The sequence below is a fragment of the Phoxinus phoxinus genome (genome assembly GCF_949152265.1).
Source record: "Phoxinus phoxinus genome assembly, chromosome: 4".
NCBI classification, from domain to species: Eukaryota; Metazoa; Chordata; class Actinopteri; order Cypriniformes; family Leuciscidae; genus Phoxinus; species Phoxinus phoxinus.
In genome coordinates, this window is record NC_136879.1 from 15545296 (window position 1) to 15556679 (window position 11384).

The following is an 11384-nucleotide window of genomic DNA, read 5'->3' on the forward strand; positions in this document are numbered from 1 at the left end:
ACCGTTCTCAATGTGTTAGAACAGTAGAATCCACACCACAACTATAACGGCACAGAGAAACGATATGGCTGGAATCACTTTCAGAACAATTTTTTTTCCCAGCTGATGAAAGATAAAAACATAGACAGCCAATCAGAATCCATCCTGCTTTAAAGAGCTCGAGCAATTAAAGCGGCAGTCAACAAAACCCGCAGCATCGCTTGTAATAAACAGAGCGTTATCGTTTTGTTGGTGCGGACGCTAATATTATCGCTTTGGTGATCTTAATAGTTGTCGTTCTTTGTGTGAACGGGCCTTAATTCAAAGTATAAATTTGTCCAATCTTATTCATGCATTTTCATACGTTCGCCCCAGTAAAGGTTAGGTTTGGGTTAAGGGTGGACTTTCATGCTTTTTTTCTAATAATCATACGAATTCATACGAAATCGCCACCTTGTAACTCAGTTATATGGTTGAAGTTGGTAAGTGGATACCTGTCAATGCATTATTATTTTATTTTTTTACTAGTAACCTGAAATATTTCTGCCGAAAAAAGTAACACAAATAATAGATATTCTAACCAAATATTTGTATTCTCACTTTCTAGGTGCTGTGCTTTGCGCTTTTAACCTTTCTGAAGAAGCTCCTGCTCATCAAGACTGGACGCAGAACCTCTTCTGTCACAGAATATAAGAAATGCTGTGTTGATCTCCGAATGATAGCATAAAGGTGCGGCCATATTGGTGAAATTTTGTGTGCAATATTGCCAATAGCGTAGAGATGTATGAAGCACAGCTTGAAGTAGAAGTAACATTCAAACCTTTCTGTTGGTCAGCAAATTTGTATGACCAACTTGAACACAAAACTCACGACCGCGCTGATTCTTTTACTGGAATCTGCCTGATTTTTACCCGACTTCGCTCGCGAGATTTCACCGAGCAACAGTAAATGTGGCCGCACCTCAAGAACGAGTTATGCTGTAAAATGTAACCAACAGTTTGCATTATTCTCACCAAAACCATCACCTGACATAAGACTGAGTAAGAAAGCAGCAAAACTTACACCTAAAGATATATATCCACATTTTGTTTGTCAAAAGGATCAGCAATGTGTACTCAAAAAATCTATATTTAGATGATGATGATTATTATTATTAGACTGGTCCCTTTATACATGCAGTATATTTGTTTGTGATTTGCTCTAACTGGATTAGTGGAGTGAAAGCAGCTCAGCGTGGGTCTCCGCAATATGACCAGCATTGAGCAACAAGAGTTCACTGACCCACATATCTCACGGCAAGGCGACAACCCCTTCCGTACACAGAGGGCAAATGCAAGTTCGACGTCCTTTAACAGTTGGGTCATGAAGCAGCTGGATTGCTGAATACTTTCAGTGTTGTACTTAATGGTGTTTCAACTGAATAAAATCAATCTTTTAAAAAAAACACACACGTCTATATAGTTTCTTCAGAATGTCAGAGTTGTGTCCAATTGAAGATGCCTACTTTTGACAGTTATAATAACATTTATCATACATGAGGCCGGTCAACCCCTTGTGTTATGCAATGATACACTGTTAAAAAGAAAGGTACATTGTATCCATTCCACAAATGGTTCTTTATGGTGGAAAACAAGTTTCTTTAGATTATTAAAATGCTCTTCAAATGAAGAAAACAATGTTCACTGAAAGTTTCTTCAATGGAACAAAATGGTTCTTCGGCATCATTGCAAACAATCTCTTTGTAAGAGTGAATGTAAAATGTACATATGTTCTCGAAACCAATCCTGATGATTTGATTTAAAAAGGGACGTGTTTTTAAGTAAATGTCAGCCTTTGAAATCGGCTCTATTCAGATTGAAATGGTCCACAGTTCAAAAGGGGGAGTGTTATCCTCATTGTTTGCGGTGTTTTCATGAGTTGGTGGAGGCACGTGCATGAACACTTTATTGGACGGGGCCAAATGTGAGTCATTCCATCAATGTGCATATAAGTCGGGCACAATGGGACGAAGCCCCACAGATCTGTTTACACAGGCTCTGCCATCACAATAATGTCTAGGCCACGGACTCGCTTTGACAGGATAAAAGTGACCAAATGTTATTTGTGGCATCTCATCCCCAATAGTAGCATGTGGTCAATGCAATGACCTGCGGAACTGCATATGACTTAACATGCAAACCTCAGTCGATTTTAAAGATGCAATGCATTGGCGACAGATCTTTTCTCCAGTATTGTGACATACATCGGAGTAAAAAAGGGCTATGGAAGAGAAAAAAAAGGACAGGGTTATAGATTGTTGACTGGATGGAGGCAAGACGAAATGCGAGCTTGCAGTCGACAGGGAGAAAAGAGGTTTAGGAGAACTACATGATTGGAGAAGTCCATTACATGTCAACTCAACCTTTGGTTGGTTGGTTTGATTTTGCTTTCTGGTGAAAGAAATGCATAAATGAAGCCAAAATATTAAATGCCATGAATATTTACTGTCAAATCCATTATTTTGTAAAGGGGGCCAAAGTGACAATTACAGGAGGGGGAAATAGCTATTTTAAATCACTATTATTTTTGGTATATTAGTAAAATCTATTGACTTTAGCAATCTGTTACATTATATGCCAATAATGACAGTTCAAAAATGGGAAAAAGCACTACATTTCCCCTTCAAGTTTGCAAATCTGGAACTCAAGAAGTATAAAGATATCCTTCTATCACTTTAGATTTTGGTTCTTACCAAAAATGTTTTGGTATCTTCATTTTTAAGACCCTATATCCCACAATTTAAGGCCCACAATCCCAAAGATATGGGAATTTCAGTGTGGCCCCACTATTTATGTTTGTCTGTCTTAAATATAAAATTTCAGCAGGGAAAGCTTCTGAAATGTGGTTGCTTTGACACAAAATGACCATATTTTGAAGTGAATGACTATCGATTTCACTGAAATATGGTCTTTTATTCCAATTACATATGCATGTGTACACAAGTCAATATTATGGTTTCTGTAGAAAACTTATCTGGCACATGCTAGTATTAACTGGAATTCAGGGTTATGTAAACACAACATTATGTAACAAAACATCCTGCACACACATCTGAACGTGGTTTTAGGTGAAACGAGACACAGATGGTTGTGTAAAATCAAAACTGTTTTTATTGGAATATTTACTATATTATATTAGTGGATATTCAAAATCTGAAAAATAAAAATAGCAATATTTTGTATACTTGCTTAAACTGAATGTTGCACCGGTTTTCATATTCATTTATTTATCATTGGAGTATTCTTGTCATGTAAATGATCGGTCCTTTGCAGAAACGCTTGATCAGAATATGAACCCTGATTAGAAAATGAGCAAACGGTCAATCACAAAAGCGTCAAACAAATTTGGCAAATGTCCCTGAAATAATGACAGCAAAACACAAATGTAAAAATGCCTTACTTTATTTTTTAATTTTTTTGTTGTTTTGTTTGAGAATAACAGGCACATACAATATGGGTAGCTAAAGCTGAATATCATTAGACAAAAACCGTGAAGAAGTCCCTGTGGATTTCAGCAGGCCTAATATTTCACAATATGGAGAAACAAACTGCAACCAGATGTACGGCTCTAAACTTTTCAAAATAAATTAAGATAATCTATATGAAAATGGCTGTTGACAGAAAACCAGGAAATTCAGGTCTATTCACTCCTGAGTGTGAAAAACAGGTCAAGACTGATCCGATGCTCACAACACAAAAAAAACAGGGAACATAAAACGGTTATCCCTGGTTCAAGCATAAATGGCCAAACATAAACGTATCAAAGCGGTAGGGGGACAACACAACAGATGGACAGGTCATTTCTTTGCTTTTCGTTGTCCTTTAAAGCCTAAACCGATAAAATTCAGAATAGGGAAAAAAAAAAAAAAAAAATCTGCAGATTGAACAGACATTTAATAAGGCTCTATATATACACGGGTGCTCAGATGTACAAAAATCTGCTTGTTTCAGACACAACGCTTCACAAGGCGTCGTGAAATGTGGGAGCACTAATGTAGATCACCTCTGATCCAAAAACACTCCTGAAGGAAGGAGGGACTCATTTTATGAAAATATAAATATTCTTCCAATATCTAAAACTGAACTGCTGATTACCAGAAAAAAAAATATTATGGAAACTATTTCTTTAGAGTGAGTGTTAAATACATTGATATTGAAGAACACTTTTTCTTATCTATGCATATGGTAGAAATGCCTGGCTTTTTTTCTTTATAAAGAGCAATAAACTGAGACACCGGTTACTTGCATTTTAAAAACAAAACATGGCTGACAAAAAAGAAAATTGGACAAAATAGGTTTTATTTAGCATTAGCAATAAAAAAAAAACACTGTGCTGACCTTACGTAATGTTAGAGCTGAGCTAAACTGTGATAACACTCACTAGCCTGAATAACATCTGTGTTTTGTCCCACTACAGCCACCGTTACTGCGTGCGCTGGGTCGCTGAAGGCCTGCGCCGCCAGTTTCGACTGACCGTTACTTCGTCTTCTTCTCTGTGGCCAATGTGTCGTGAAGCTTTGAGACATATTTTTCAAATTGGTCCATCACCAGCGTCCCGTTCTCGTCGAAGAACACCCCGACCGACTTTGTAAACTCCGTCTCTCTGAACAGCTTGGTTTTCCCGTCAGTGAAGGACACTCTTAACGTATACTGGTCATCAAACCTAACGGACACAAGCCATTTAGTACTATAGTAAACCACAGTATCAAACTTTTTTTCCCCTGAGGAATGGCATTTCTAATAGGGTGGAGCTTCAACACAAAATTCACGATTAGATTTCAAATTCACTTTTTTTACAATCGGATAGCAGTTCGATCAGAGAAAACAGGAAGTGAGCAGGTGTAAACAAGCCCTAAAACAGTGCTTCTCAAACCTGTCCTGGTGACCGCCGACCATTAAACATTTTGTAAGTCTCCCTCATCTAGCAAACCTGATTCAACTCTCAAGCAAGACTTGAATTTGGTGATAAGCGCAAGACTGTCTAATAAGAGAAACATCCATAAACAGTGCAGTGGTAGGGGGTTCCCACGACATGTTTGAGAAGCACTGGACTAAACGATTGCTTTTTAAAAAAAATTGATTTTAGCAATCTATATTGGTTCATCAAAATGAAAAATTTAGATGATCAAGAAAAATCGACCTTCCAACCCATCACTAGTTGCTAGGGTGTTCTGCACTGCACTGATGTTTAGAGGACAATTCTTCAAAAGGAGCCATCTCTGGAAAACAGTCTCAACTAGTCGAGCCACGAACGTCGTGCTAAGTGAGCTGAACTGTGACTTTCACCTATCGACCAGCTCACTTAGCACGGCGTTCGTTGCTCGACTAGTTGAGACTGTTTTCCAAGATGGCTCCTGCCTGTATGTATACGCGTAATGTACTGTCTTTATAAAGTATCTTCTTATTAAACTGTCTGTACACACAAAGTTCTCAATGCTTCGGTTTGCATGTAGGGACCCTCATTATGCTACCGTGTTAATGTGAGGCTATTTTGAGCCTTGTCAACTTATATTCGATACCTAATATACTAGCGTTATAAGCTAATCTGTTTTTAGAGATAAAACTCTTTACATTCGATTATCATGAAAACACATCCCAGAGAACAATCGACTCGGTAACCATGTGTTATTAACACCTGGGTTAATTTTGCGCTGGAATTGTTCTTTAACAGTTAAGACCCCGATATACTTCAAACGAAATCTGAACTGGTGTGGAAAAAAAACCATAAAATACAATCAAGCAAACCCCATACAGTATTAAAATCGCTACATATCATAGTTTAGAAGGTTATAGTGTGTGTTGTTTGTTTTCTCTTTAACTTCCTTCAGCTCTTTTCATGTTTGGGGGGTCGGATTGTACAAATTATGAAATATTCGATATCCCAATTTTGCATATCGTCCAGACAACAATTTGGATATTATCGTACAATATATCGCACACCTCTATCAGTGGTATTAACTAGCGATTTCTTTTTACTTATAAGCTAATCAGTTTTTAGAGATAAAACTCTTTACATTCGATTATCATGAAAACACATCCCAGAGAACAATCGACTCGGTAACCATGTGTTATTAACCCCTGGGTTCATTTTGCGCCGAAATTGTCCTTTAACATTTAAGACCCCGATATACTTAAAACGAAATCTGAACTGGTGTGACGTTATTTCGAACAAAATCAGGCCAAAACTAAGTTTGTTTGGAGTTTGGGAAGATGTTTCGAACTCCAAACAAACTTAGTTTTGGCCTGATTTTGTTCTAAATTACCTCACACCAGTTCATTCTTGGATTTCGCTCCGAATTCTTGGAAGAGTTCGCTCCGGCATGTAAACGCCTTCAAACTATCATTGGTCCGTTGCGATGACATAATAGTTAGGCGTGTCTCTGAGGCTCTGTCTTCTTTAACGTGGAAATCTTCTCCGGTTCATTTCTTCTGTTTAGTCCGTCAAGGTCAGACGTCCACGAGTGAAAACATGAGCTTGACATTCTAAACTAAATTTCTAATTATTTTTCATGCTTAAAGGGGTGGTATAATGCCATTTTCACAAGATGTAAAATACATCTCTGATGTCCCCAGAGTGTGTGTGTGAAGTTTTAGCACAAAATACCCCACAGACATTTTTATATAGCATGTAAAACTTTTTGAGGATTTGCAAAAACGCATCGTTTTGTGTCTGTCCCTTTAAATAAAAATGAGCTGCTGCAGAGGGCGGGGTTTCAAGAGCTCGTGTGTTAGCAGCTGCGATTACCACACGCAGACACACTAAGATGACAGAAACTGTTCTGTCTTTAATGTTAAAACAGAGTCAGACAAAGATGGAGAGACTCAAGAAGAAGTGACAACATGTAGAAGCAACAGGACGTCTCTGAATGGTTAACTGATGTGGAGTTAACTCTCTTCAATTAGCATATTCTGTCATGGTAATCTATAAGTCGCTCGTATAGGAACTGTTGTGAGATGCACACAGAGGGACTTTCTATTGCATGTGAAAAGATGGATGCTAAAGTTTGAGCTGACTCACAAATGTGCTCGACTACAACAACTTTTCCTCTTCTCAACATGGACTGTGTGTTCAGGGGGCGGGGCTTATGTAAACTTTAGGGTTGCTGATGTCACTAACCCGGAGGAATGTCGTGTAGTCCCTACCAGTTGTAGTTGTAGTCCTTAAAAGCAAATATCTTCCTTTGCTTTGAACGTTGTAACTTTGCAGATGTTGTTTATGCTCAAACAGCAACATTACACACTAACTAAAGTTAGAAAAGTGAAATCATACTCAACCACCCCTTTAATATAGTAAATCTGTGCTTTATAAATAAACGTGACTTGACTGCTGAGTTGCAGAATTTTTTTGTCATTTTTGCAGCGCGTTTATTTTAGGAAAGAGCACAGAACATATTTAAATATTCATCTAAAAGCCTCTCGGCAGTGTGGGCTGCGTCACTATATCGCTGGTCATGCATTTCAAACTTCTTTTAAAGAACGTTTATCGGGATCTTTATGGTAAGAGTTTGTTTGATCACCACTAATAAATAGAAGAGAGAGAGAAAAAAAAAATCACCTTTTTAGGCTAGAGGACAGCTGCCAATTGTGATCTGGGTCCATTCCAGCTGGGTCCTTCTGCAAGGCCACAAGGAAGATGTTCCTCTCTTTGTAAGAAGTGTACAGGGTCAAAATCCCCATCATTATGAAGTATGTGTTGATCTGTTAAGGACAAGAACTGAAGCAGTGCCCAATTTACATTCATTTACATTGTCAAACCGTTGCGTCTCTATTGCGTTTCGAGTTTGCTCAATGAAGGATATGAAACAACACAACATGCCAGCACGGGCTTGGACTCTGGGAACGGGTGGAGGTAATCCCAAATTAAAGCTACAATGGCGAAAAGGCAGGAGATCGTGCAAATGAACAGACGTCCATCCACCAAGTTGAAGTTCTCAATGTAGCCATATTTTTCAATCAGCACCTATGGGGGAGAAAAACGTAGATTTAAAAACTCATCTAATGGACATAACCAGTATAAAAACAAAGTATGCAAATAAATCACTCAAGAAACCACATAAATAGATCTACACACACATAATCGGGCAAATGTTTGGAACAATTACGATTTTTCAATGAAAGAAGTCTCTTCTGCACACCAAGGCTGCATTTATTTGATTTGAAAATACAGTAAAACTTATTAATATTGTGAAATAATATTACTATTTTAAATAATTTATAACCAAGTTAATATATTGTTAAATGCAATTTATTCAGTGTCATATGATCCTTCAGAAATAATTCTGATATGATTTGCTGCTCAGTTATTATTGATACGATTATCATCCATTTAAAAACAGTTTTGCTGCTTAATATATTTATATTTTTTTGTTTTGTTTTTTTTTACATTTATGGTCACTTTCGATCAATATAATGCGTCTTAGCTGAATACAATTATTAGTTAGATAATAAGAAATGTTTCTAGGAGCAGCAAATCATCATATTAGAAAGATTTCTGAAAAACAATGTGACTGAAGACTGGAGTAATGATGCTGAAAATACAGCTCTGATCAGCTTTTTATTTTTAATTGTACTAACATTTCAACATACAGTACCAGTCCAAAAGTTTGGAAATCAGTGTTTTAAAGAAATGCTCATCAAGCCTGCATTTATTTGATCAAAAATACAGAGAAAAAAAAAAGTAATATTGGGTAATAATATTATGATTTAAAATAACGGTTTTCTATTTTAATGTACTTTAAAATATGATTTATTCATGCGATTAAAGCTGAATTTTCAGCATCATTACTCCAGTCTTCAGTGTCACATAATCCTTCAGAAATCATTCAAATATGATCAAATATGATCAAATATGATCAATGTTGAAAACAGCTGTGCTGCTTAATATTTTTACCCGTGATACTTTTTCAGGATTCTTTGATAGAATAAATGCTGTTCTTTTTAAAAAACGTATTCAAGCAGAAATAGTTTCTAACAATATACGCTAACGTTCAAAAGTTTGAGGTCATTAATTTTTTTCTCTTTTTTGAAATAAATTAATAATTTTCTTTAGCAATGATGTGTTAATTTGACAAAAAGTAATAGCAAAGATGTATATTGTTAGAAGAGATTTCTATTTTGAATAAACCTTTTTATTTTGTTCAAAACTGTTTCCAACATTGATAATAACTGACTATCAAATCAGCATTATTTTAAACTGTAATTATATGTAACAATATATATTTTTTTTAGATAAAATAAATACAGGCTTGATGAACATAAGAAACTTCTTTCAAAAACATTAAATAGTAATGTTCCCAAACTTTTAACCGGTGTATGTGTAATATGAAATATATTAGCTAGGCCTATATAATATATATATATATATATATATATATATATATATATATATATATATATATATATATATATATACACACAGACCTTCTTCGCTGCATCATCTAGAGAGTTCTTCACAGCTGCACCATCCCATTTGTCGATCTTCACTGGCTTTTCATCAATCCTCCACTGAAACACATGCAATATGATTTTAGCAAGCCACACTGTCAAGCCAAATAGAGTATTTAATATTTTAATATGTGCAAGATAGGTATGCAAACTCAACATAGTGCTACACCGTTTAAGCTAAATTAATATGTCTGTGCTGCTACTGAATTGACAGCTTAAATAAACGTCTTTATAAGATTATATTATAGTTAGTAGTTTGAATTGAATGTGATGAAATGCAATTAAATGCCTCTATTAGACTACATCTTATACTTGCATTGCCTTCAGTGGCTGGACTCCGTAACATATGGTTGCAACTTGTGTATCATGAATCTTTGAATAAATCCCTCAAAAACGCCTCAAGTTATTGATCTAAATCAGCCCACAGCTCCTGAACTATCATCTGGCATATTACTGAACAGAAAGTTATCACTTTCAGCCAAATCATGTATGCTTTTTTACGTGTATATGTAAAAAATTGAACCTGCATCACTACTGACTGGTTGTTGGAACACATTAACAACAAGTCTAACAAATGACAAAGAAAATAATCAAAAACAATAAAAAAAACATCTTTAAATTATATATTTTAAAAAAAGGGCTAACGTTTACAGCAATTACAGGTATTTGGGGGATTTCTGATTTTAAATAACTTGCATAATAGTGCATATAACGTTAATATAGATTTCCTGAATAACGATGGTATGTTAGTATTTAGGCAGATTTGCCTTTTATATTATATGGGGATTTTTATTTTAAAGTTTGTGCATTTGTATCCAGTTTGCTTTATTTAAAATTATTGTAAACCAGCTTCTGATAACGCGACTGAAAACCACCAATTTGAAATACTATGTGTCAGATCACAATTAACAAGGAAGTCACAGTAAAAATGTCTTGTCCATTTTGACCGAAATGGAAACCAAATAAAACGTTAAGTTAACGTGACCTCCTGACTGGAAATAAAATGACACGGTGCATGCGAAAGGAAATGAGGAGCATAACACAATATTGTGTGCAACATAGTGCAATGCTGTGTAATCTTCTGTATCTAGACATTTAAACGGCATTCGACAGTTTTCAATACACATGATAAGTAACAATTTGTACACGATTCGCGTGCATTCATTTACAAGTTTCACATTTTATCTCCTGACACGCAAACGAGCGCCATGGTCGCATCAACATCCACGTCCGAATAACGAAAGATTGCGAAAGATGAAATATGTAAAAAAAAAAAATATTAATAAACTACGCTGTGCTCTCAAGACTCATAACATCCCATAAAAGGAGATATACAATAAAGGTGTATTACTTTTTCCAGTAGACCATTCTTTCCGTTCCTCGCCGCCATCTTTTCTTCCTGTTCATTTGTTCTGACCTGGGCGAGTGTGATTGGCTAAAATCACTTAAAAACCGTCCAATCGAAATGGGTCTGAAACAGGGAAACAGCGGCAGTGGTGTCTGACGTCAAAGGGGGCGGGGCCGCAGTGGTGACGTTCAACCCCATGCACTGAAACCAGTACACATAAAAATGTAAATTATCATGTGAAAATAAAAACCTGTGATCTTTATTGGCACGGAGATCACAACACACAAGGTAATAAGGTAAACTAAACTTACTGATTTTCCCGCCCTAACGTAACATGACAGCCGCAAATCCTGTCTTCTCTATGCGCCGCCCACTTCGGGACTTCATGGTGTATTTCTGTACGTGTGCTTGCACACGTTTGCACTTTGCAGTCATTATGGTTATTACAGGCATACAGGCAGCAACCTTTCAAACAAATATATCTGGAAATAAGCCTTTATTTCTGCTTTTCTTCTTGAATCCCAGAGCATGTTTCCCACACGATTCAAGGTTTCCACAAAGATGATACCTTTAGA

At 36.3% G+C, this 11384-nt stretch overlaps 1 protein-coding gene across 1 annotated transcript; it reads right to left on the bottom strand.

Annotated features, from left to right (window-relative positions):
- Positions 1 to 2891: 2891 nt before the first annotated feature.
- spcs2 (signal peptidase complex subunit 2) lies at positions 2892 to 11177 on the bottom strand. The gene is made up of 6 exons (XM_079609822.1): positions 11121 to 11177; positions 10813 to 11010; positions 9438 to 9521; positions 7817 to 7977; positions 7573 to 7707; positions 2892 to 4680 (listed from the first exon to the last, which is right to left on the bottom strand). The coding sequence occupies exons 2-6, from the start codon at positions 10849 to 10851 to the stop codon at positions 4494 to 4496; spliced, it is 606 nt and encodes a 201-aa protein (XP_079465948.1). The 5' UTR covers positions 10852 to 11010; positions 11121 to 11177; the 3' UTR covers positions 2892 to 4493.
- Positions 11178 to 11384: the final 207 nt, after the last annotated feature.

Coding starts and splice junctions, on each gene's coding strand:
- spcs2 (XM_079609822.1), bottom strand. CDS start 10,851: ATGGCGGCGAGGAACGGAAAGAATGGTCTACTGGAAAAA. Junction 7,978..9,437: donor TAGATGATGCAGCGAAGAAG/GTCTGTGTGTAT, acceptor TCTCCCCCATAG/GTGCTGATTGAAAAATATGG. Junction 7,708..7,816: donor CTGGCATGTTGTGTTGTTTC/ATATCCTTCATT, acceptor ACAGATCAACAC/ATACTTCATAATGATGGGGA.